General features: G+C 41.6%; 1 protein-coding gene across 4 annotated transcripts in view; it reads left to right on the forward strand.

Moving 5' to 3' along the window:
- The window catches only part of ZNF674 (zinc finger protein 674), a 29,053-nt gene extending 16,353 nt beyond the window's left edge, over positions 1–12,700 (forward strand). For all 4 annotated transcript variants that reach the window (XM_032842913.1, XM_032842914.1, XM_032842915.1 and 1 more), the window contains one exon: positions 11,056–12,700. In XM_032842913.1, coding sequence (XP_032698804.1) covers positions 11,056–12,548 — 1,493 coding nt within the window. In that variant the 3' untranslated portion in view covers positions 12,549–12,700. The remainder of the gene's footprint in view (positions 1–11,055) is intronic.
- Positions 12,701–27,980: the final 15,280 nt, after the last annotated feature.

Genomic DNA, 27,980 nt, shown 5'->3' on the forward strand with positions numbered 1-27,980 from the left:
CTCAAGAAGTTGCTTTATATATTTTGTCCAGAGTTATTCATTGCAAGAATCAATAGGAGAGGCAGGCTGTGGTAGATCTCCTCCATTGTGGCCAGTAATGGAAACCTGGGTTTTATTCCTTCTTGCTTTTATCTTTGTTATTTTTGTCCTTCTGCTAGTTTGGATTGAAATTTTTCCTTTCCTGGTTTCATATGGTAGAAGCTTAGGTCATTGCTTTGACAGCTTCCTTTTCTAATGTAAGCATTGGGAAACCTTTGACTGTCTCTGAGTACTGCTTTAGCTGTTTTCACCCCTTTACTGTGGTATAACTGACATACAAGAAATTGCACATCTTTATGTTGTACAACCTGGTCAGTTTTGACGTGTGCACACATGAATCCATTACCACAATCAAGATAATAAAGTCATGGGTGCCTGGGTGGCTCAGTTGGTTGAGCAATCACCTTCAGCTCAGGTCATGATCCTGGAGTCCTAGGATCGAGTCCCACATCAGGGGAAGATTTTGCTTCTCCCTCTGACCTTACCCCTCTCATGCTTGCTTGCTCTCTGTCTCTCAAATAAATAAATAAAATCTTTTTTAAAAAAGATGATGAAGTCATAGGATGAGCTGGGAAGGATTTCTTCCCTCTTCAGTTCTTCAGAAGAATTTGAATAGAAGTTGGTATTATTTTTTCCTTAAATGCTCAATAGAATTCCCCAGTGAAGTCATCTGGGCCTGGAGTTTTCTCTGTGGAAAGGCTTTAAACTATAGTTTCAATTTATTTAATGGATATTGGTTTATTCATACTATTTCTTCCTGAATGAGCTTTGGTCATTTGTGTCTTTCAAGGGGTTTGTCTGTTTCACCTAAGTTGTCAAATTTCTTAGCATAAAGGTGTTCATAATATTCTTTTACTCTCCTTTTAATGTCTGAGGGTCCCTGGTAGCCTCTTTCTCATTTTAAAGGTCCAATGACATGTAATAGTGAAAACTGTAAACTTCACTGAAAGGGAAATCTCTCCCCCAGCCCATGCCTGCTTCACTGCTTTGGGTGAGCAGTTTTCGTGGCAAAAGAAGCATGCTCAGCTTTTTCTTTCTTTACTCTCCTCACTAGCTCTTCTCCCTTCTCCTCATCCCCCACTCCACAACTAGGCCATCTCTGGCTCCCTGGCTCCCTGGCTGAAGCAAGTGAGGAAGGAAGGAGGTACAAAGGACAAAAATAGTTTGACCTGACTGATAAAGATGTGATCCAGTATTGGTGCCCTCTGCACACGGCACATTCCAAAGAGCAGTTCTTCTTCCCGTCCTTGGCACTTTTGTGGTTTCCTTGGAGATGCCTTGGCTAGGGCCCTGATTGCAATTTTCTCCTTATAGGCAGTGTCTCTACTCCAGCAGGGTATTTAGCATATCTCCTCCCCGTTTAGCAAACCTCCAGCCCCATGGCACACCTCCGGTCTCTCTTTGCTGAGGTCACCTTGATGCTAGCAGGAAGCCCTCTTTCCAGGGTAACCCGGCCCTGTTCACATCCTAAGGGGCCACATCAGCCCTGTAGTGTGTGTCTGTGTGTCTGTCCATCCATATGTGTCCAGCACCTTGATCTCTTTAGTCCCAATGCAACCTCTTTGCTGCCACGGACTGCCTGAGCCCACCAACACTTATAGGTTTTCTAGGAGCAAACTAGGTGCCAAGTCCTCTGTGTCCCCCAAACTCTAGCCGACATGTGTCAAGCACATTGTCTACTTGAAATCCTTACTAGACTCAGGGTCAGATGAACATACTCCTCCCACCCATAATGTTGGAGAGAGAAAATGCTATGGTTTTGCCACAGCTCTCCCGGAAGCAGTCTTCTTCCTCAGCTTCTTTGACCTTAACCTCTCGAGGTATGTGTTAGTGCTGAGGGACATGAAGTGGTTTTGACCTGCTCCTGTTAGGTCCTACAAGGGGCTCTGGACTGGAGAAGCGCTTGGTAGAATTGTATTACCAGCCTTTGAAATAAAAAGAGTGAGCTTTTTTTTTCTTGTGATGAGAATTTTTAAGATTTACTCTCTTAGCAGCTTTCAAAGACATGATACAGTATTATTAATTATAGTCACGTTGCTTTACATGGGTTTTAATACCATGTTAAACCAATTCCCTAAGAGCATGGGTTGCAGCTGAGTGGGCAGACAGAGCTTCCTGAAATGTCTGCAACTTGAGGTTTCGAACAGGAAGCATCGATGTTAAAATACAAAGCTCTGTAACTTTATGTGGCTGAACTGTAAGTACAGACAGGGCCTGATTGAGACAAGTGCCGCCCAGTAGAGCTTTTTGCACTGATGGCAGTGTTTCCATTCTATATATAAAATTGTAGTGCAGGCACACTCTTTCCATTTTAGTAATCTGTTAAGTGTGATTTGGTATCTTATTGTAATTTCCATTTTCCATTCTAGTAAAGATATTTATCATTTAAATGGCATTGGCTGTTTGGATTTCCTTCTCTGTGGCTTCGCTCTTCATATCCTTGGTGTTTTTGTTGGGGTGTTTGTCTTTTTTTATTGATTTAAGTGACTTTATATATTCTAGATTCCAATTTTGTGTATAGTCAGTATCTTAGTTTGGGTTATTGATGGTGTTTTTTGAGAAGTTTTCATTATAATGTAATCAGATTTATCAGTTTTTCATTAGTTGGTGCTTTTTGTGTAAATTGAAATAATTTTTGTTTTTTTTGGTTGTGGTCATAAAGATATTGTCACATAGTACTCTTCTAACACTGGAAAATTTTGCTTTTTTACTTTCTTACAATCTGCCTGGAATTTGTTTCTATGTAACTCATGAGGAAGGAGCCCTTAGTTCAACTTTTTCCACCACATGGACACCCACTCGTATCATGCCACATATGGAACTCTTTCCACCATGGTATGTGATGCCTCATCAGAGGTCAAATTCCTCAGAGGCGTGGGTCTGTGCCCGGGCTCTCTATTTTGTTCCATTGGTCTGTTTGTCCCTCTACCACTATCATTATTCTAATGAGTTAAAAAAAAATGGGAAGCCCTGAAAACTGCTTGGCACTTAGTGAATGTGATATAAATGTCAGCTGCTCCGTCATTCTTACCATTAGTGATGTTGGTAGTAGCTGGTCGGATGACTCCCCCTTATCTCCTTGACTCATTGGTCATCCATATAGGAATTTTAGGATTAGTTTCTCAAGTTTATGGAAAACCCTGTTCGGGATCCCTAATGCAATTGCACTGTGTTTAGAGATGAGCTGGGAGTGGGCTGGGGATTGACATCTTGACACTATTGAATTTTCCCATCAGCGAACTCTTAACTCAGCTTCTCTTTTCTGCCATTCAGTAGTGTTTTGAATTTGTCTTCAGGAAGTGCTTGCACATCTTTTGTTAGATATCTCTTAGTTATTATAGCAGTTGTGACTGGGATCTTTTTTTCCCTGTAACAGTTTCTAACTGGTAAATACTGGTACATGAGAATGCTAGTGATGTTTATATATTCAGCTTGTGAACAGAAACCTTTCTAGATGTTTTTCTTAATAGTTGTAGTTTTAGATTCTCTTGAGTCTTCTGTGTAAACACTTGTCTTCATAAAAACAATCTTGTCCTTTCCTTTCCAATTATATATTTTCCCATCAACTGATGAGTGGATAAAGAAAAGGTGGTATATATATGTACAATGGAATCCTACTCAGCCATCAAAAAGAATGAACTCTTGCCATTTGCAATGACATGGATGGAGCTAGAGTATATTATGCTGAGTGAAACAAGTCAGTCGGAGAAAGAGAGATACCATATGATTTCACTTATATATGGAACTTAAGAAACAAAACAGATGAACACAGGGGAAGGGAAAGAAAAAGAGGGGAAGGCGAACCATATGAGACTCTTAACTATAGAGAACTAACTGAGAGTTACTGGAGGGGATGTGAGAGGGGCGATGGGCTAGATGGTTGCTGGGGTTTAAGGAGGGCATTTGTTGGGATGAGCACTGGGTGTTGTATGTAAGTGATGAACCACTGAATTCTCCTGAAACTAATATTACACTACATGTTAACTATGATTTAAATAAAAACTTAAGAAAAACAATTACACATTTTCTTTCTTTTTCTTATGTTAGTCAGGGCCTGTAGTGTAGTGTTTAATAGATGCAGTGACAGTGAATTCCTTATTTGTTTCTGATTTTAATGAAAATAATGGGACGGTGACAGTAATATAATGATAGGCAGTATCTGAATGCTTCCTGTGTTCTGGATACATTGTACATACTTAATCCTCTGATCAACTCTATTAACTAGGCTAGTTGTTATTCTCATTTTATAGATGAGAAAACTGAGGCACAGAGAGATGAGAGAGCTTCTCCAACTCCCCATTAAGTATATTTGCTTTGGTATTTTGAAAGCTCCCTTTCACCAAAAGCTTCTTTTATATTCCTAGTTTGCTAAGACTTTCTCAAAAATTGTGAGGGGCGCCTGGGTGGCTCAGTTGGTTAAGCATCTGACTCTTGATTTCGGCTCAGGTCATGATCTCGAGGTCGTGAGATCAAGCTCCAAATCGGGGTCTGTGCTCAGTGCAGAGTCTGCTTGTCCCTCTCCTTCTGCTCCTCTCCTGCTCATGTGATCGCTTGCTCTCCCTCTCTCTCAAATAAATAAATAAAATCTTTAAAGAAATCATGAATGGATGTTGTATTTTCTCAAATGCTTCTTTTCCGCATCTATTGAGAAGATAATTTTTTCTCCTTTGATCTGTTAATGTGGTGGATTATATTACTAGAGTTTCTGATACTGAACTGTTCTTGCATTCCTATGCTAAACTCTAATTAGTTGTGAAGGATTTTTTTTTAATTCATTGAAGTTGGTCTCATATTTAAAAGTTTTGCATTAATGTTTAGAAAGGAAAAGGAGCTTAGAGTTCCTTTCCTTGTGCTGTCCTCTTACTCTGCTATACACGGTTATATGGGCTGCATAAAACATACTGGGTACTTTTCCTTCTTTTTCTACTTCATGAAACTGTATTGACTGATATATACCTATACTTGTGAGGTGATATCATCTACAGAAATACCTAGATAGGATGCCCTTTTTTAGGGCAAGACTTTTGATCACAGAGTGTATTTTATCATTTTAAAAATAATTGCTGATTTATTCATGTTTTGTACCTCTTCTGCCAGTTCTAGTCATTTTTTTTAGCCAATTATGTTTTGTTTGAGATTTCTAATTTACTGACTTAAGGCAGGATTTCCTTGATGAAAAGAAAAATAGATTTGATTTTATCAAAGTAAATCATGGCCAAGGTTTAAAGAATAAAATAAGTGTGATAAAACTATAAGGAAAGTCAAAGGAATATAAACATAAAATTCAGGATAGTGATTACCTGAGAAGAAAGAAAATGCAATGGACACATCAACTTCAAAGGTAACAATAATTTGTTTTTTTTGTTGTTTAAGTAGGCTCCACACCCAACTCATGGGGCTTGAACTCACGACCCTGAGCTCAAGAGTCACACGTTCTAATGACAGTCAACCAGGCACCCCGTGATAATTTGTTTTTTAACGAGTGGAGGATATGCAGGTGTTGGGTTTTTTTTTTTTTGTATCACTATAATTTACTGTATCTTCAAATAATTATACAGAATTTTCTGCTGCAGAAGATTGAGACTTAACTCACCTCATTGCTCCTGCCTCTCACACATATACTCACACACAGAGACTTTTGGTTCCCCCAATATTCCCAGTATGATTATACCACAAATACAGTTTCCAACAGTACTGTTGTTTATGGCATTATGACTATGTAAACACTGGACACAGTTGAGCCATGCAGTAATGTAGGATTCATTTAGCTTTACTGCATAACTTTTTGTTTCTTTTGGTTAATAATTGTTTTGTTTCTTCCATTTGCTTCTTTCTCTATGTCCTTACCGCCAGTTCAACTCTAATACTCCCTTATCCAGCTGTCTAGAGTGACTCTGAGTGGCTCCCCAGCTAGCAGGTGTTCCATCAGTGTCACTCCCCCAAGTTTGTCCGGAGCCATTTGACCCTCTCCCTTCTGGGTGACTTCTCCTTACTCCTGCTCAGGCAGCTGCCATCCTCACATCCCTCACCATTTTTCTGGGGATTTCCTCTACTTTCTGCATTGTTGGATTTCCCCATTTGCTTTATGCCATGCCTTCTTCCACATGCCACTGGAGCATTCTTCCAGTACCTAGCTAAGAAAGAATGTAGGTCCAGGGGAGGTAAATTTTTTGAGATTTTTTTTTTAATATCTAGACATGTTTGTTATCCTTGTCCTAGATGGAGAGCTGAGCTTGGGGTAGAGTTCTAGGATGGACATTTCTTTCCCGTAGACTTTTAAAGGCATTGCACCATTGTCTTCTGATTTTCAGTGTTCCTTTTGAGGGCTCTGAATATATTCTGATTATTGATACCTGGTATCAATTTTTTTTTCTGTCTGTACACTTCTCCCTTCACCCTTTATCTCATGCCCTCTGACATTTCTCCATGTGCCCTGATATGGGATCCTTTTCACCAGTATTGCTGGGCATTGGGGTAGGAGATAAATCCCCACAGGCACAGGCTCCTTTCTAGTGCAGAGCCAAGATGCTGAAGAGCTAGATGGCTACATTTCAGGTCTAAGTGGCTAGCCTGGTTTTTTGTTTTTTGTTTTTAAAGCCCTTTTCACTTTGTGGAAGATTCCAAGGTGACCCAGTAAAAACAGGCACCTCAGGTCAGAAAATAATCATCTTCAAATCAGCCTCTAATGGTCAGGCATCTAGGCTCCCAGAAGAGCAACAGGTGTCTGGTGCCCTCAAGCAGGCAAAATAGTCATCAATATAGGGAACATTCCAAAAGCTGAATTCCTGGACTTGAGCCAGGAGCCAGGACTGCTGTGTGAGCACTCGCTTGCCTGCTACCTTTACTGGTGCTCTTCGTTTCTTCATGTGGCTTTGCGTTTCCATATCATGTCCTTTCCTTCTTAGAGCTGAGCTCCAAGTTAAGTCAAATGGCACAGCAGATGTGCGGATGGGGCCTTGGTGGAGATCCAGAACAGGTCAGCCCCTCAGGCTGCTGTGAGGCCACCAGTTTTCACTGCTTATGGGCCAGACCTGGGGAGCTAGTGGCTTGGGTGAGAAGAGATGAGTGGCGCCAAGTGAAACACCACAGATTTGGCTGTTCTCACGCAGGTTCACTGGTTCTTCTTGAGTAAATGCTTCTTAATTTGTTGTATGCTTTTGGTCAATTTCCGAAGTCTTGAAAGGATGGATATTGATTATTTTGCCAGTATTTCCATTGCTTTCATGGGGGAGATTTCCTGAGATCCTCACTGCCTTTCCAGGAGTCCTGCCTTAGGGCATTTCTCTTAAAACTACAGGAAAGTACAGAAAATCATCATTGTAACTAACACCCTTGTACTTACCTCCCAGAATTAGCAAATGTCAATATTTTGATACTTGGTGGTGGTATTTTTTTTTTAATTGTAGAAATAGAGGTTTACAAATAAAGGTGAAGGCTCTTTTCCTCTCCTGAGGCCTGTTGCCCTTATTCACTCCCCAGGCAAACAGTATTATGAATTTGGTGAGTATCCTTCTCATCCATGTTTTTATACTTGCAGAACATATATTTGTATCTGTAGTCAGATTAGCGGACTTGAACTATAAGGTTCTTTCTAAAACTTTCTTTCTGTATTCAGCATTGCCCTTTGAGTCTTACCTATACTGATACATTACATGTAGTTCATTCATTTTAACTCTGGTATAACATTCCACCATCTGACTGTTGGAGTCCATCAGTCCATACCTCCATTACTGAGAACTTCACTGTTCCTTAGAATTATTGCCATTCTTGTACATGTACCCTGGCTCACACCTGCAGAATTTCCTCTGTGGTAGAACTGCAAGTGGAATACATAGTAGGGTATGTACCTTTTCAACATTACTGGATGTTATTCCATAGAATCAATTTGCCTTGTATATTTAAGAGTTCTTCATCTGTTTGGGGACCTGCCCGGCCCAGTCAGTGGAGCGTGTGACTCTTGATCTCAGGGTTGTAGGTTTGAGCCCCGTGTTGCAAATAAAATCTTCTAAAAAAGTTTTGCATCTATTTAAGCGAAATTGCTTTAAAATATTCTCCTATTCTGTCCTTATTTGCTTTTGGCATCAAGGTCAATCTGTTTTATGTAACATAAGCATTGTTTTACCACCTGTGTTTTGGTTATTAAGTACCAGTACATCTCTTTCCATAATTTTATTTTCAACATTTCTCTCTCATTTTGCTCTAATTGTCTTTGGAAAACATAAAGCTGATTTTGAAAAATACAATTTGGGGTGCCTGGGTGGCTCTAGTCATTATGCGTCTGCCTTCAGCTCAGGTCATGATCTCAGGGTTCTGCGCTCGAGCCCTATGTTGGGCTCCCTGCTCAGCGTGAAGCCTGCTCTCTTTCTCCCACTCCCCCTGCTTGTGTTCCCTCTCTTGCTGTGTCTCTCTCTGTTAAATAAATAGATAAAATCTTTTAAAAAAAGAAAAGTTTAATTTGATACAGTTGCCCTTTAATGAATGGGGTTAATATATATTGTGCCATTACTGTGTTAGTATTTCTTCTTGTATTTTCTACATATCCTACTTTTTCTTTACCTCTTTTTTTAGAAGACTTTTTTAGACAGAGCGAGAGAGCAAGCAAGGGTAGGGGCAGAGGGAGAGGGAGTGAATCCCAAGCAGACTCCATGCTGAGTACGGAGCCCAATACGGGGCTCCCCGTGACCCAAGCCAAAATCAAGAGTCGGATACCCAACCTACTGAGCCACCTAGGTGCCCTCTCTTTACCTCTTTTTTCCTGCCCTATTGCATTTTTAACCCCCTACCTAACTTTTTCCCTTTGGTTATATTCCTCTTGAAAAATTTAAGTATCAAACATTATTGTTAGCCAGGCTTTGTGGTGTGGTAAGTTCCCTACCTTTTCTTGTCCAAAAACACTTTTGTTTTATCATCTTTCTTTGAGATACCTTATCTGGGGATAGAGTTCTAAGATGACATCAAGCTTCTCTCAGGACTTTGAATACATTGTTTAATCTTTTGGTGTCTTGCTGATGAAATCTAATGTTGATCTCATTGTTTCTCTATAGGTGATTTAAGAAATGTCTCCATGGTAGCTTTCCATACTTATTTTATGACTTAAAACTCTTGTGGTTCCACTAAACTATGCCCAGGTTCAGTTTTCCTTTTATTTACCACACTCAGGACTCTGGACATTCAGTGGTAGGATGTACCTTTCTTCCATCTAGAAAACTATCAGTCATTGTCTCTTCAAATATTGCCCAATTCAGGCATCCCCGTGACCACTACCAAATTTAGAAATTTTTGAGAAGGACTCTTAGGACTCCACATATCATTGTGTCTACAGCTATGCTTCATTACAGCAATGTAGTAAAGATAGTCTACTAGATCACAAGGGGAAAAGACACCAGCAGAGTCTGAATGAATCCATGTACAGGATTCCTTGTGCTCCCTCCCTCCCATCTAGGGTCACACAGGGCACACTTCTCCCAGCAGAGAAAATGCAATAACGTGTGTGTGCACGGAAGCCCATTAGAAACTCAGCACCTCAGTTACTCTGCGTGGCACATACCAAAACTCCAGACTCACAGAAGGAAAGGAAATGTTCAGCATAAATCGTATTGTTTGTACAAGCAGCGTTATCCGTTAGGGAATGGTGGAGACATTCCCAAACTCCCAAATTCCCAGATGTCAGCCAGGCCCAACCTTGCAGGCTAGCCTTTCTTTCTCTTATTTTTTTTAAACATTTTATTTATTTATGTGAGAGAGAGAGCATGAGAGGGGAGAAGGTCAGAGGGACCTGCTGAGCAGGGAGCCCAATGTGGGATACGATCCTGGGACTCCAGGATTATGACCCGTGCTGAAGGCAGTTGCTTAACCAACTGAGCCACCCAAGCACCCCAGGCTAGCCTAAGTATGGTAGTCTCAGGGCTGCTCTATTAATCCTTTCCTTGGCATATTGCCCCTGGCCCTTTCTCTCTCTTCTTTCCATTTGGATTTTATATTAAAATCTGTGTTGGAACTTACGTTTTTCTATTTGTCTTGCCATATTTCCATTTTTTTAGCTCTGTATGTTACATTCTGGGTGATTTCCTAAGATCTGTCATTTGATTCATTAAGTCTGTCTTAATCTGTGACCTATTCTACCGTTCAACCTCTCTATTTAGAGTTTCAATAATGCCTTTATTTTCCATTTACATGTTTCTTTTCTCAAATATTCCTTTTTTTTAACCCCATAATGTAGATCTTACGCTATTTCTTTGAGTATTTGAAATTATAAACTCTAGATTGTTCTGTCAGCTACAGTTCTAGGAATGGGGCATCTTTAAATGTATCTGCTGAGTATCTCTCAAGATGGTTCATCTAAATTATTTTACTGTGAACTCTTCAGTGAGAATTGGTTTTCCATAGAAGTTCTGTGAGTCCTTAGCTATAAAAACATAAGAATATATCTTTCAAGTTTGCTACTGCTAGGAATCAGTAAATAATAGGACCAATTTTTATGTTGGTTTTTCAGCTTGTGGGCCTCTGTACTATAACTATGATGTTTTCAGATTGAGTTACATTACTAGGCTTTTGCTTTCGTATATATAATACCTTTCTTTCCAGTTTCCTTGACCAGTGGAGAGTCTTTCTAACTCCCCATTAGCAAACATGGAAGCCCCTTGTAATTCCAGCTGTAAGTGGGAATTACATACCAGTTTCCTGAGCATTTTGGTCTGGATTTTACTACACATCCTCAAGCTTCAGTTTCTCTTCACCTCATCGCTTTGAATTTCTGCTTCACTTTTGACACCTAATGCTTTTCTTGGTTTTGAGCTTGACTGTGTATTAAATTACTTTTGTTAAACGTGGGCCAGCATTTCCTTGTGTTTACAGTCAGAGGAGGTGGCGCTAGTGAGGCACTGAGGGAGCCCACCCACATCAGCTCATAGCCTGTTGATAGGAAGTCACAGCAAGACATTTATGAACTAATTTTATCCCATAACATTGTAGTAGAAATGTTTACAAGTTTGAAGAGTTCCTTGCATTTTTTTCTAGAATTCTGGCAAGTTGATGACCAGATAGACGACCACAAGGAAAGCCGAGACCAACCTCAGTGGCAAGCTGCATTAGCAGACAAGGAAGCACAGAAGGATCAAAGTGGCCACGAATTCACAACCTTGAGGAAAATCGTTTATCCAAACACAGACTTTATTTTTATAAGACAAAGACTCCCTAAATATTGTTCCTGGGGAAGGTGTTCAAAACACAATTTAAACTTTCTTTGTCAAAATAGAAGCTATGTAAGAAAGAAAGATGGTGAACATCAGGCGCATTGGAAATTATGCTTCCATTCTAATCTCAATAATGCTCAACCTGCAGAGAAATTTTTTGAGCCTCATCAACATAGAAGAACCCTCCACCAGAAGCAAGCACTTAATAAAGCTCAAAGATTTCAAACTAGGGAGAAACTCTATGAGTGTTCTGAATGCAGTAAAGTGTTTATCCAGAAAGCAAACCTTGTAGTACATCAGAGAACTCACACAGGAGAGAAGCCTTATGAATGCTTTGAATGTGCAAAAGCCTTCAGCCAGAAGTCAACCCTCATTGCTCACCAGAGAACTCACACAGGGGAGAAGCCCTATGAATGCAGTGAATGTGGGAAAACCTTCATCCAGAAGTCGACTCTGATTAAACACAAGCGAACTCACACAGCAGAGAAACCATTTGTATGTGGTGAATGTGCAAAAGCCTTTAAGAGTTCATATCACCTCGTTAGACATGAGAAAACACACATCAGACAAGCATTTTATGAAGGAATTCACTGTGGCAAGTCCAGCCTTACGCACCCAAGGACTCACAAGGGTGAGAAACCTGAGTGCAATAAACACAGGAAAATCTTTGACGAGAAAGCCAACCCCATTAAACACCAGAGGTCTCACACAAAAGAGAAACCTTATGAATGCAGTAAATGCGGAAAAAGCTTCAGGGGAAAGTCACACCTCTCCGTTCATCAGAGGATTCATACAGGAGAGAAGCCTTACAAATGCAGCATATGCGGGAAGACTTTCAGTGGGAAATCACACCTCTCTGTCCATCATAGAACTCATACAGGAGAGAAGCCTTATGAATGCAGAAGATGTGGGAAAGCGTTTGGTGAAAAGTCAACCCTCATCGTACATCACAGAACTCACACAGGAGAGAAACCCTATAAATGCAATGAATGTGGGAAAGCCTTCAGCGAGAAGTCACCGCTGATAAAACATCAGAGAATTCATACAGGAGAAAGGCCCTATGAATGCAGTAACTGTGGGAAGTCTTTCAGTAGGAAGTCAACTCTCATTAAACATCAGAGAATCCACACAGGGGAAAAACCCTACGAATGCAGTGAATGTGGGAAAGCCTTTAGTGTGAAATCAACTCTCATTGTACATCACAGAACTCATACGGGAGAAAAACCCTATGAATGCAGGGACTGTGGAAAAGCCTTCAGTGGGAAGTCAACTCTCATTAAACATCAGAGAAGCCACACAGGAGATAAAATCTATTAAGACACTTGAGCATGAGATAATGTCACTATTTGTTATATCTCATTATGTATCCGTTCATCCCGGTCAGTAACCTTATAAATGTCAAGAATGTCAGAAACTCTTAAGATATTATTTAATGTTCCTTTAATATAATAAATGGTACAAAAGCATAATTCCAGGAGCATGCAGTAAATGTGATCAGATTTTTACCCAGAATTCTTACCCGTGAGTGGAAAATTATGTATCAGAGAATTCCAAGGTGGCAAAATTGTGAGTGTATTGACATGAGATTACCTTGAGAAAGAATTTAAATGTCATTGCCTGTCAGGGTATTTATGCTGAGGAAGAACTAAGAATTGAATGAGTTTAGAAAACCGTGTTAGCAATTTTGAAAGAAACATGTTCCATAATTTTTAAAAAGATTTTATTTATTTACTTGAGATAGCATGAGCATGAGTGGGGGGAGGGGCAGAGGAACAAGCAGACTCCCTGCCGAGCCTGGACCCAGAGATCATGCTCCGAGCCAAAACCAAGCCAGTCACCCAACCAACTGAGCCACCCAGGCACCCCCATGTTCCATATTCTACACCAAACATTTTGTGGGAAAGGTGCAGAGGTTGCAAACAAGCACTTAAATATAAAAAGTGAGGTTCACCGTGGAATAGAGTATGACATTTTTGAAAGAACAGTACAGAGCATAAACCATTAATCCCAGCTGGGGCAAACTTCCCCATGTTACTTCTTAAATAGAAAAATTGCTCCCTTAAATAGCATGAGAGAGGATGAGTCATCAGGATCCCTGAAACAAAGGGGCTTGAAGAGATCTTATACATGTTACTCGTCATCTTAAGTGCAAAAATGCACATCCCTTACAGAGAAGGCTCACCTTGCTTAGAAACAGTGCTTAGAATTTAATATTCTTTGTCTTTTAAGAAAGAGTAATCACTTTATGGTGACACAATAAGAGATTTTTAATTTTCAGAGTATCTCCTGTAACAGCAATATTATTTAAGTTGAAAAACAAATGAATATCCTATAATGGCCAATTGATAATATGGACCAATTAAGAATCATCTTTTCTTTATTATGTTTGAGGATTTGGGGAAATGGTTGTGGTAATCTGTTAAATGAAAAAAATGGATTATAAAACAATATATGGTTAATGTATAAAAAAAATACATAGAGGAAGGATATGCACTATTGTATCAGTGATTCTGAGTGGTAGAAATATGGCAACTTTATGATGAGTAAAATTATATGCAAATATATTATTTGTATTTATATCTATTTAGATGTGTGTATGTAGGTAGTAGACACATAGAACAAAAAGCTAGGAAGGAAATATACCAAATTATTAAGCAAATTATCATTTGGGTGTTGGGAAATCGGTTTTTAAATGTTTTGAGCACAGTCTCCAGAAACTACCAATAAATTGTTTACAGTAAGTAATCCTGTGCATACTTGATTCTTCCCATCCATTTTCCCTTTCAGCTTTGCCTTTGGTTTTGAGAAGATATTTGCATGTTGAGAATGGGTATCCTGTGATTTTAATATCTATATGTGATTTTTAAATAAAAAAAATACCTCCATAGTTCATCAAATCCTGTGACGTAAGTTATCAGCTAACAGATTTTTACAGATGAGATGTAGTGAATGGTCAAAGATAGCACAAGTAATGAGACAAAACGGACCACTGACACCAAACAAATATAAAGCTTATTTCACTGTGATATCTGTGAATGTTACTTGCTCACATTATTTCCTTCTTGTCCTGTTATCAGGCACTTTCCAGGTGACTCCAGTGAATTGTGCTGTATGGAATCCTCTCCCCTTGTGTGGGCAGAACTGAGACTTGCTTCTAGACAATAGATTATGGCAAAAGTGATGTGATGTCGCTCCTGTGAGTGTGTCATATAAGACTCCATCTTAGCAGACTGGAAAGAAACTTTCTTTGCTGGTCTGATGAGGTAAGCAGCCATGTTGAGGAAACCCATAGGCCAAAGAACGGCAGCTAGCTTCTAGGACCTGAGGGAACTCTGAGCTAAGACAGTAGGACCTGAATGGCAAAACTTTGGAGACAAGAGAAGTGAAGAAAAGTAAGCCCAGTAGAGCTTTGTTTCCCACAAGGAGCAGACCAGTAAATGGCATAAGATAAATTATGAGAGAGATGCACAACAGCCACGTGCCTGAGGTACCGAGGAGAGCTTTCAGCAGAACCATGTACCAAGACGATCTAACGTGGACTTCAGATCCCACCAGTGGTGAAGGGCCCTGGTAAATACCACAAGACCCCCAGCCGGAATCTCTGAAGGACTTGAGGAATTAGGAAGAGGTAAATATCAACCAGAGCTTTAAAAGATTGATAATCCAACCTGAATTAGCTCACTAGCTAACTGAATCAAGGTAATTTATATAACCGCCCATCAGGAACTAGAGCTCATCTAGAGTTTATATGATTTCTCACACACCGTGGTATTTGGCGGAAAATTGCCAGGTACATCCAGAGTCAAGAAAAAAGTAGACAGTAGAAACAGACCCCCCCCCAAGTAATTCAGACAGGAAACACAAGTCATGGTTTGTTTGTTTTTTTAAGATCTTATCTAATTATTTGACAGAGAGAGAGCACAAGCAGGCAGAGTGGCAGGGAGAGGGAGAGGCAGGCTCTCGGCTGAGCAGGGAGCCTGATTTGGGGCTTGATCCCAGGACTCTGGGATCATGACCCAAGCCAAAGGCAGACACCCACTGACTGAGCCACGCAGGTGCCCCAAGTCATGGTCTTTAAAATAACTGAATAATACAAACAAGAAAATACAAGATGAAATTCTTGGGAAAATGCAAATTATTTCTAATAATTATTTACTTTTTTGCCTAGTGCTTTATTTTCTTGGCGTTTCTAAATGGTCCTCCCCCCCCTTTTTTTTTTCATTTTCCCAGGGTCACAAACTTACCATCCAATCTATGGAGGCTCTCCCTCCCTCTGGTATTAGAATTTAAGGTAGTTATTGACTGAGGGGGATGGCTGAGAAAGGGCAGAGGGAGGAGCCTCAAAGCAAGCTAGAAACTTCTCCAAAGAATAGTTATCTGCAGAAGTGTTGTTATAGTGTTGCTATACTCCTAGATCCTCATGGACAGTACTGTGACTCTCATACAGGGACCTTCCAAAGGCTCTATCCATCATTTCCATCTGCCACAGCCACTTCCAACACCTTGATAACGCTAGGTCATGTAGCCGAGGAGACACTGCATGTGGTAGGCCAGACCTATTTCAAAGTACATTCTTGGGGCACCTGGGTGGCTCAGTGGGTTAAGCCTCTGCCTTCCGCTCAGGTCATGATCTCAGGGTCCTGGGATCGAGCCCTGCATTGGGCTCTCTGCTCAGCAGGAAGCCTGCTTCCCACCCCCCCTCTGCCTGTCTGCCTGCTGTGATCTCTCTTTCTGTATCAAATAAATAAATAAAATCTTTTTTTTTTTTAAGTACATTCTTGCTTTGGGCCACACTAAAAATTGGCAGTTTTGTGTTATGCAGTAAATGATCTAGCACAGCATGACAGAAGTGTCTAACAGTCCAGCAGTGGTTCCTCAAAAGTAGTATTCTCTGTTGCGGATTCCATGGCCTCCCTCCCAATTGTTAAGGACCTGAGACTCACACTGCAACTTTCCCCACCACTGACACCCTTGATGCCACAGAGTCGGCCAGATCACAGGGTCCAAGCAACAAGTCTGCTTGTGCTACAACCTGGGCTGGCTACAGTCTTTCCTGCTTTGGGCCCCCCTCAAAGCTGGCAGCCTTCTGTACTTGGTACATGGGCCAGAGACGTACTTCTAGGTGTGGAATACGTTCCCTACAGATCCCAAAGAGGCCTGTATTTCCCTATTGTGAAGTTTGTGTGTTTGAACTTGTGGTAGTTTAAACACATTATTTCATTGTCCCATTCTTCTAACTGCTTTCTCCAAGGGTCAGAATGAAGAATTAAACAGAAATATGATTAAGGATCACTAATCCCTTTAAGCCTTTACTAGTGGCACTGATCTCCATCATCCCCTAGAGTACAATATTGGTTTCAGTTTACCATCTTGGTTGGTGGGGGAGGGTGAAATGAAAGAACCATTTTGTTCTCCCCACTATGAAGGATCTTGGTACACAGGCCAAAGACCCAGCATGGACGTTAATCCAATGGCTAAGACTGGGAAACGACCACTGGGTGTGTCTGCAGTTGCAGTGGGCACTGAGTCAGACTTCGGTTAGCACTCAGCCCCCATTCCAACAGGAGGGCCATGACGATGCTTTGTGTCTGGGTATTAACATGAACTCAGAAAGCTATGTTCAGCAGTCCTAAAAATATCTGGGAACTCCCCTTTTCTCAGTGTATAGTCACCCAAATAAATGGCGATAGGTTTGGGTGTGGGGAGATGGGTGAGCAATAGACACCTGCAACAGCGCTGTAGGGTCCTTCCTTCGAGGGACACGGACAACTCTCCAATTTGTTCCAGGTCTTAAATTTGGCTCAGATCTGGGAACTGAGCAAGGGACCCTTACTTTTTAATAAAGCAATTGCCCTTGGACTCCTGCTCTTTGAATTTTGCCCTTTTCTGATCATAATGTTAAACAACATTCCTACTGACTGTTTTACGCCTAGGGATTCCAGGCTTATCAGCAGAGTCAATGCAGACGAGGAGAACTTAATGAGCTTGAGGGAACGTGTTTAGGTTTTTGCCATTTAATAGGATGTTGGCTGTGGGTTTTTGTAGATGTCTATTTAAAGATTTTATTTTTAAATTATCTCTACACCCAGTGTGGGGCTGGAACCTGCAACCCCAAGATCAAGAGTCATATGTTCCACTGCCTGAGCCAGCCAGGCCCCTCTGGAGATGTCTTTTAATAGATTGGGGAAGTTCCTTTCTACTTCTAGTTTACTGAGGGTTGTTTTTTTTTTTATCATGACTGTGTATTAATTTTACCATGTTATTTTCCTATAACCACTGAGATGATGTCTTCCCTCTATTGTTAATGTATTTAGTTAAATTGAATTCTGAATGTTAAACTTGCGTTCATTTTCATGTTTTCTTGGATTCCAGCTGCTAATATTTTAAGTGTTTTTGCACCAGTCTTCATGAGGGTTATTAGTCTTTCTTTTCCTGTAATTTCTTGGTCTGATTCTGGTGTCAGAGTAATGCTGGTGTGAAAAATTCACTGGGAATTATTTCTTCCTTATTTTTCTTCAAGAGTTTGTATAGGATTGATACTCTATCACTATAAAGGTCTTGGAGGACAGTCTTCATGAGACCACCCTTACTTCTGATGCTAGTTGAAAGATCAGGGGTCCCCAGAGTCATTGAACACCGAAGTTCAATAATTATCTAGAAGGACTCACAGAATTCACTAAAGTTATTATACTTACGACTATGGTTTAGCATAGCTAAGGGAAACAGACTAAGATCAGCCGAGGGAAGAGATACAGAGGGCAAAGTCCAGGGAAGTACAAAATGTGGGGCTTCCAGTTGTCTCCCCATGGAGTCCTGGACAGTGTTTCTTTCTTGGCATTGACACCTAGCAATGCGCACAGAGTACCGCCATCCAGGGGACTTCCCTGAGCCTTGGTGTCCACAGCTCTACTGGGGCTCTGTCACATGAGCTTAGTTCACTGTCCACATGGCCAGTGTCCAGGCCCTCAGGAGGTTTAGCTTATACATGACCCAAAGGCCACACCCTAAAACATGTTGTTGGTGTGACCCAAAGCTCCTACCCTAAATCATGGTGTTACTATCTGCCTGGCCCAAGGTACCCAAACAAATGAAAGCAGGCCTATCGGGCATGACAAGCCAAGAGCTTAGAGATTACCTCCCAGGAGGCAAGGGCACAGCCTAGACCTTTCTTTGGGCAAGATTCAATTATTTACTGTATGATCATCCTTAAATGTGAGCTAAGATTCACCACAGAAATTACCTGGGCCCTGAAGTTTTCCTAGTAGGAAGATTTAAACTTACAAAGCCAAATTCTTTACTAGATATAGGGCTATTCAGATTTCCTATTTCTTTTTGGGAAAATCTGATACTTTATATCTTCTTGATAACTTGTCCATTTCTTATAAATTGTCTAATTTATTGACACAATTGTTCACATTTCATGGTTTTCTTATACATTTAGTATGTCTCTAAGATGTGTGTACTTCTTTCATTTGTTATATTGGTAACTTGTATCTTTCCCCCTTTTTCATCAGCCATCCGGCTAGAAGTTTATGAAGTTTACTGCATCAGGACGCCTGGGTGGCTCAGCTGATTAAATGTCTGCCTTCAACTCAGGTCATGATGCCGGAGTCCTGGGATCGAGTCCCGCATTGCATCGAGCTCCTTGCTCAGCGGGAGCCTGCTTCTCCCTCTGCCCGCCACTCCCACAGCTTGTACTCTCACGTGCGCTCTCTCTGGCAAAGAAACAAATAAAATCTTTTTAAAGAAAGTTTACTGCATCATTTCCAACATATTTATCTTCCATTCCTTACATCATCATGTTTCCTTTCAGTCCTCGAGTATGTTTGTAATATTTTAACAGGTGTTTTAAAGTCTACATATTTGTCCTTTCTTGGTCTGCTTCCATTATCTGATTATTTTTCTTGGCTATGAATCACATTTTCCTGTATCTTCGCATCTTAATATTTGATTGGGTGCTGGACATAGTAAACTTACACTGCCGAAGGCTAGATTTTGTTATATTGCTTTAAAGGATGCTGGACTTCATTTTGGCCAGCTGTTCAGAGACTTGGAGATCAAATTAATTCTTTCAAGGGTTGTTTTTTTAGCTTTGTTAGGGTAGGTTTATGGTACCCTTTACTCTAGGGCTAATTATCCCCACTGCTAAGACTTGCCCCTGAATCCCCATGTCTCCACTGATTGCTTATTTAACTGGAATTGTCTATTCTGACCTGCCAGAACTCACATATTCCAATCCTGTGTGGCCTGGGAACCCCTCAGCTTCCTAGTTCCCCAGTTGTTCTTTTCCTGGCCTTGTGGGGTTTATATATATTATATATGTGTGTGTGTGTGTGTGTGTGTGTGTGTGTGTGAGAGAGAGAGAGAGAGATAGTATATATTATATATAACATGTTATTATTATATATTATGTTATATTGCATGTATTTTATACATACATATATATTATATATATTATACACACAGCTTAATATCCAGTTAAAACCTGATAGGAACTCCCTATTCCTTCTTTTTTTTAAACAGGAGAAAATGCAATTTAACAGGCCTTAGAATGGGGAATCCACACAGACAGAAAATTCCAAAGATGATGTGGCAACAAGAAGCTTCTATGAGCTAAGGAGAAAGGTAGGGGCCCGAGGACATGAAGGAAAAGAAAGTCATTAGCAAGAAGGTGAAAGGAGATGTCTGGAAAAACAAGATTGTTCTACTATGCAGATGAGTTCCCTCGGTAAAGGGGGCCTCTGTTACTACTCCTTTTCCTGTTGTAGGCTCTCCTCTCCAGCGTAGTTAGGCCATTCTGGGGGAGGCAGAGCACCTTCCCTGACCTGCTGAGTTTTTATTACTTTTAACTGGCACCAAGCTTTATGCCAAAGTGGCACATTTTGGCCTGTCTCATCCTGTACCCAATCAGCTCCCCCATCTGGAACTTTCCAGGAAGTTCACATACAAAGCTAAGCTAGGAAATGGCTGGTCTCATTGAGGCCGTCTCAGTCCTGACAACAGGTCCGTTTAAATTCATTCTGAGAGGGGCACCTGGGTGGTTCAGATGATTAAAGTCTGCCTTCAGCTCAGGTCATGATCCCGGGGTCCTGGGATCAAGCCCCATGTCAGGCTCCTGGCTCAGTGGGGAGCCTGCTTTTGCCCTCTGCTCATTCTCTCTCTCTGGGTGTATCTCTCTTTGTCAAATGAATAAATAAAATCTTTTAAAAAAATTCATTCTGAGAGATGATAATGCAGATATGTTTTCAAAGTTAGGCCTCTGGTTCAAGAAATCAGGAATTAGGGGTGCCTGGCTGGCTCAGTGGGTTAAAGCCTCTGCCTTCGGCTCAGGTCACGATCCCAGGGTCCTGGGATCAAGCCCCGCATCGGGCTCTCTGCTCAGCAAGGAGCCTGCCTCCCCCTCTCTCCCTGCCCGCCTCTCTGCCTACTTGTGATCTCTGTCAAATAAATAAATAAAATCTTTAAAGAAAAAAAAAGAAATCAGGAATTAAACAAGAGGCACTTCTACGGAAACAAAAGAAAACCAATGGTTAATGATCAGTCATAATATAAGTCAGTCTCTGAGTCCTGAGGACAGCTGGTGAAAAAGATTTCTAGCTGTCAAGTTGAAACTTCTTCAGATATACTGAGAGCGGCAGTGGCAAGTCTGACCCATTTCCTGGTTTGCAGTTAAAATGTCTCGAGATCTCTAGATGTCCCACACAGCAACAGGCATGGAGATCGCCCACACACGGACGGTCGTGGTGATTCCTCTTAAGCTTATATCCAGTTGTTCATGTTTCGTTTGCAAGGTTCCAGGAAAAGCCTTCAGCTTTCGTTTTCAAATGAATCCAACTCAAAGGTGGGAGAAAAATAAAAAATGTTGGTTTGGAGAGTTGCAGTCAGGCACTAGAAGAAATCAGGATCTAGTCCAGTCTATAATAAACAGTATTAGTGGGCACCTGGGTGGCTCAGTAGGTCATGATTTCAAAATCGACCCCCTCCTCAGGCTCTGCACTCAGCACAGTCTTGTCACTCTCCCTCTGCTCTCCCCCCGACCCCCTGCATGCCCACTCACTCACTCTCAAATAAATAAATAAGATCTTCGTTAAAAATATATCAGAATCAATTATCATATGGTTTCACTTATTTGTGGAGCAAAACAAATAGCATGGAGGACAAGGGGAGTTAGAGAGGAGAAGGGAGTTGAGGGAAATTGGAAGGGGAGGTGAACCATGAGAGACTATGGACTCTGAAAAACAATCTGAGGGTTTGGAAGGGGCGGGGGGTGGGAGGTTGGGGGGAACCAGGTGGTGGGTATTGGAGAGGGCACGGATTGCATGGAGCACTGGGTGTGGTGCCAAAACAATGAATACTGTTACGCTGAAAATAAATTTGAAAAATTAAATTAAAAAATATATCAGAATCTAATATTTACTCGGGTATGTTACTGAAACATTTTTTTCTCTATAATCACCCTCATTTTTACCAAAGACAGCCAAATTAACATTTGTTTGTAAAATAAGTCTAGTTTTAACAACTTGGCCGAATTATTTACAGAACCTCGGCAGGAATAGTGATTGGCCATATAGGTTCTTTTAAATCTGCTTTGCTGGCATTTTTCATAAGGAATTTCTAGATTGAACTTTGAATAGCCTCTTGAGGCCAGAAGCCAAGCCAAAACATGTACCAAATGCTTGCCAGACTGCCTGCAACACCTACAGATTTGGGTGAATTCCTCTCTTCTCGAGGAGGGGGACTCCCCACTTCTGTTGCTCTTTCTTGTGTGTACTATTATGCCCTGAAACTTTGAGTTGCCTCAGCCTTCTTGAGCACTCATCTCTTTCTCCTCAACTCCATGAACCACCAAACTCTTCTTGGGATCCTCTCCCTACATCGTATTTTGCTAAGTGTCTCCCAGCAGAAAGCCAAGGTGATCCAAGGGCCCACCTCGAGAGTCTTTTCGTTCTCAGCTTTACAATCCTGCATGGCCTTTGCTCACCATATGAAAACTGTTAGCCTTGTAAACTGTATCTAAGATACCTAGTTGTTTATAGTAGGTGGGGAAGGTTAGTCCTGGGTACTCCACCGTACCATTCCATTTCCGGCCATGACGGAGTAACCAGGACTGAACTTCCCCACATGCTGTAAACAACTAGATATCACAGATACACTATACAGGGCTGACAGTTTTCAAATGGTGTGATTTTATTACTCTTCCTTGGGATACCTAGACATTCTTAACTCCATGGCTTGATCTGTTTCATTGGCTTTTGAAAAATTTAACCGCTGTTTCATAAACATTCCTGCTCTAGTTATATGTGTTTTACCTTTTGGCTGTTTCCCAAATGCCTCTCACAATTTACTTACAGTTGTTTGCACTTTTTCCCTCTCTTTGGGACAAGTCTATGGTCCTCGAAGTCACTAATCATGTCTTCTGCTGTGTCTAATCTGCTGTTAAACCCATACACAGTGAGTTCTTAGTTACTGTATTTTTTTTCAGTTGTAGCATACATATTTATCCCTTTTTAAAGATTCCAACAATTTAAATCCTCTTTCACCCATTTTGTCTTCTCCTTGATTTCTGTTACAGTAATGGTCAAAGTGCTTTTTGCTGAGTCCAATATCAAACTCATCTGAATTTTGTGTGTCAGTTCTCTATCGCTACTGAAACAAATTAGCACAAATGGTGGCTTAGAGCAGCACCCATTTATCAATTCATAGTTCTGCAGGTCAGATATCCTGGTGGGCTTAGCTACTTTCCATCTCAGAAAGTGGGACTCAAGGTATAGGCTGGGATGAGTTCTTATCTGGAGGCTGTGGGGAAGAACCTACTTTCGAGTTCATTCGGCTGTTGGCCAAATTCAGTTCCTTAGGGCTGCCGGACCAAGGCCCTCATTTCCTGGCTGGCTGTCAGTCAGGGGCTGCTCTCAGATCCTGCATAATGCTCACAGATCCTTCCCCATGTCAGCAATGGAGAATCTCTCGCGTTGAACCCCTTCCATGACTTCAAATATCTGCCACCCAGCTGGAGGAACCGCCTTTCAAAAGCGCCTATGAAAAGATGAGACCTACTCAAATCATCTCCCTTTGGCCACAGAATGTAACAATACCAGAGAAATGGGATCTCATCACATTCACAGGTCTTACCCACAGTCAAAGGGCCGGGAGGAGGCGGATCACAAAACAGAGGCCATGGGGGTCATTCTTAGAAGCACGCCAACCACAGTCGTTCACTTTAACAACCCCATCTTTCTGCTTTGTCTCATGCCTAGTAATATGTATCAGACACTGTGTATTTAAAAAATGACTGCAGAGTTTGCCTTTTCCTCTATGCAGCAGATAAAGCCTGGGACTGTCACCTCAAACGAATGAGGGTTATACTGCAGTGTGAAGATAGCGCTGTTCCTCAGGCTAGCCCTCCTGCCCTTCTGCCTGAGAGCCTGTCGGGTCTCTCTCTGCCCAGGCCTGAGACTGCTTGAGATTTAGTTCCCCTTCATAGGTACTGAGCTGAGCTCTTCAGCCTCCTTCTCCACCATCGTGCAGGCCTCTGGTTCAGTCTAGACTGTTTCCAAAAGCCATGTGACACCGCACAAGGGCTCACTTTGCCTTCCTGGCCCGGGCCGCTAACCCCCCTACACCAACACAAACTCAGCAAACATCCTATGGACAAAACTCGTCATGCTCCTGGGGCTCTTTTCATTTCCAAGTCAACCCTATATAACCTCTAAAAGCTCTTCCGGACCTCTTTCCCCTTGTAAAGTCTGTCAGCTTGGGCCAAGCCCCATCTTCCACTCATACCCAGAATCGGCAAATGCCTCCAGATAACGGACAGAAGTTGTCTGGTCACCTAGAAAACGCACTTCACTCTCTAGAACTTTAATTCATCTAGTCCTCATTGTTTCCACAGCTCTGCAACAGCTCCAAAATATTTCTTGTACCATTTATCCCCCTTCCCCTCCTAGTTGTTGTGATTGCTAGCCTGGCCAGACCAACTACAATGTCCATGGAAATGCAAGTCTGCTCATTACTTTCTATCAAACATCTAAATCCAAGACAAAAGGGAGACAGTAGTAAATAACCACATACGATGTTCCCACCTTTATTCTGTCGGGTGAGGTCTGGAGGGATGAAGGGCCTCGTGGAAAAGCACACAAATGGGCTTCACAAAGGAGCCACAGACTGTGACTCGGAGTAGGGGGCTAATGCCTGCTATACTGCTTAGTATCTCTGCGTCTTAAACACACTCCTTATGACTGTTTCCTCAAGCTGTAAAACACTAGGATATGTGGTTGGTTGGGGGATGTGGGACTGTCGTTATCCTCCTTGCTTAAGAGTGTTGCTGAGAAGCAGAAAAATCCATTAATGTAACATTTTTATCAAACAAAAAAGCCTTTACTTACGTGGAGAAAGTTTAAATTATGTTTGAACACCTTCCCCACGAGTAATATTTATTTTTTTTAATTTTTTTTAAAAGAATTTATTTATTCATTTGACAGAGAGAGATCACAAGTAGGCAGAGAGGCAGGCAGAGAGAGAGAGAGAGAGAGAGGAGGAAGCAGGCTCCCTGCCAAGTAGAAAGCCCGATGCGGGACTCGATCCCAGGACCCTGAGATCATGACCTGAGCAGAAGGCAGAGGCTTAACCCACTGAGCCACCCAGGCGCCCTCCACGAGTAATATTTAGAGAGTCTTTGCCTTATAGAAACAAAGTCTGAGCCTGGAAAAATGATTTTTCTGAAGGTTGTGAATTCTTGGCCACTTTGATCCTTCCGTGCTTCCTTGTCTGCTAATGCAGTTTGCCACTGAGGTTGGTCTTGGCTTTCCTTGTGGTTGTCTATCCGGTCTCCAACTTGCCGGAATTCTAGGGAAACAAATGCAATCAAACATCATTTCTACTCTATATCGTATTATGGGATAAAATTAATTCATAAAAGCCCTGTTGTGAACCCCTGTCACTAGGGCTTGGCCTGATGCGGATGGGCTGTCCCTGTGCTCCACCACTGCCACCTCCTCCGGCTGCAAATACCGAGAAATGCTGGCTAATATTTAATGAAAATAATTAACACTCAGTCAAGGGCGCCTGGGTAGCTCAGTCGTTAAGCGTCTTGTCTTCCACTCAGGTTAAGATCCCAGGATCCTAGGATCAAGTCCCTCACCAGGCTCCCTCCTTGGCGGGGAGCCTACTTTTCCCTCTCCCTCTGCTGTTCCCCATGCTTGTGCTCTCTCAGTCCTTTTATAAAGTAAATAAATAAATAAAATCTTTTAAAAAAACATCCAGTCAAGCTGGAGATCAATGAAGAATACTGTGACAAAAATCAAGAGGAGATTTAAAGTCAGGAGTGAACAGGAACTGATGCTGTGTGGCTTTGCAGTTGGAGGATTTAAGGCTCTAATTTGTGAGCAGAGTGGGTTCTAGGCCACAGGACACAAATGTACAAAGTACTAGAACTGAGCTACCTCATAAAAGCTAGAAGTCATAAAGCACATTGAAGCTTTTGAAATAGGAACTGGAAAGAGGTCACCCCTCAGGTGATGAAAACAGAAGAATCAGGAGTTACTTACAAGAAATCAGAACCCTGGTCCTGTACCACAGATAGGCATGCATTCTAAATGGACATGTGAAGTATAATATGAAACCTAGAAGCTGAAAAATTCCCCTAACAGTTGGTCCTGTGATATAGCAGCAGAGCACAGAATTAGTATTGTGGAAGTCTGCTCCTATGAGGGATATCCCTGTCAGAATTGTGCTCAGGCGGCCAAGCGGGACAGAATCCTACATAGGACATTGTGATCTCAGGATCCCTAGGGTCACGAAAAGGACAGGGGTGCCTGAGTGCTACAGAGTTTCCAGGCACTGCAGCAGGGAAGCTGGATGCAATCAGCGAACTGAGGAGTGGGCGTTCAGCTTGGTGTTGCCATAAACTGCAGACCATGGCACAGCTGGGAGACTGCTCCCCAGGCAGGGGCCCAGCAAGCAGGAGAATCGCGGTGACACCCCCACGTCCCCCCCTCCCAGGAGTGGGTACACGCCACAGAAGTCTACGGGGTTTGGAGACTCGAAGTGGGGAAGTATGCCTGAGATAGACACGCTCGGTCACAGGCCGGGTGAGCATGGAGTGCGGACACAGACCAGGGAGACAGGAGTGATTCACTGCTTTTCCCTGAGGGTGCCCTCAGGAGTGGGGGGTGCGAACTTTCCTGGGGCTGGAGACTGGGAGGCCGCCATTTTCATTCTCATCCTTTAAGCGGTGTGGAAAAGCAGAAAGCCTTCAGGGAACAAAAATCACAAAGCAGTTCAGAACCCCTTCCTTAGCCCGGATCCCTGGCAAGGGCGGTGCAATTCCACCTGTGGCAAAGACACCTGAGAATCAGCACCTGAGGCCCCTTCCCCAGAAGATCAGCAAAAACATTCAGCTAAGACCAAGTTTACCAGTCACACAGAACTGCAAAACTCAAGCGCTAGAGGAAAATAGTATATAGAATTCATGGGAGTTTTTTTCTCATTATTCTTTAGTCTTTCAATTTTAATTTTTTTCTCTTTCCCTTTGAACCTGTTTCTTTTTTTTTTTTAAGATTTTATTTATTTATTTATTTGACAGACAGAGATCACAAATAGGTAGAGAGGCAGGCAGAGAGAGAGGGGGAAGCAGTCTCCCCGCAGAGCAGAGAACCCATGTGGGGCTCGATCCCAGGACCCTGGGATCATGACCCAAGCCGAAGGCAGAGGCTTAACCCGCTGAGCCACCCAGGTGCCCTGAACCTGTTTCTTATTTTATCAACTCTTTAAGTCTTTTTCAATTTTCATTTTTACAGTTACATTCTATCATTTCCTTGTATTTTATTTTTGTATATATAAATTTTTCTTTCTTTACAATTTTGGGATGCAGTTTCTTCTAGTAAACAGACTAAAATACACCCAGGATCTAGTGTATTATTCTGTTCTCTTCACTTGTCTGATATTCTTTTTTCTTTTTTTTAAGTCTTTTTAAAATTTCATCTTTACAGTTACATTCTATCCTTTCGTTGTATTTAATTTTCTTTTTGTACACATCTAAGTATTGCATCTGTTATAATTTTGGGATACAGTTTTCTAACAACCAGACCAAAATACACACAGGATCCACTGTACTGCCCTGTTGTGTTCACTTGTCTGATTATATTCTCTTTTTTAATTTTAATTTTTTTTTCAGTATCAGGTGTCTTCTGATTTATTACTGTATATTCCTCTGGAGTGGTTGTTGCCATTTTAGTATTTTGTTCTCCTGCTCATCAATTCTTCTCTGGACAGAATGACAAGACAGAAAAACTCACCTCAAAAGAGAGAACAAGAGGTAGTATTGATTGCCAGGGACCTAATCAATATGGAAATCAGTAAGATGCTGGAACTAGAGTTCAGACTAACGATTATAAAGATACAAGTTGGGCTTGAAAAAAACATAGAAGACACTAGGGAATCCATTTCCGGAGAAATAGAAGAACTAAAATCTAATCAAGTTGAAATTTAAAAAGGCTATTAATGAGATGCAATAAAAAATGGAGGCTCTGACTGCTAGGATAAATGAGGCAGAAGAGAGAATTAGTGATACAGAAGACCAAATAATGGAAAATAAAGAAGCCGAGAAAAAGAGAGATAAACAACTACTGGATCACAAGGGAAGAATGTAAGAGATAAGTGATACCACAAAGCAAAACAGTATTAGAGTAACTGGGATCCCAGAAGAAGGAGAGAGAGAGAGAGAAGGTATAATGGAGCAAATTATACTTGTGA

The sequence above is a fragment of the Lontra canadensis genome, unplaced genomic scaffold (assembly GCF_010015895.1).
Source record: "Lontra canadensis isolate GAN:19392208 unplaced genomic scaffold, GSC_riverotter_1.0 scaffold134, whole genome shotgun sequence".
NCBI lineage: Eukaryota > Metazoa > Chordata > Mammalia > Carnivora > Mustelidae > Lontra > Lontra canadensis.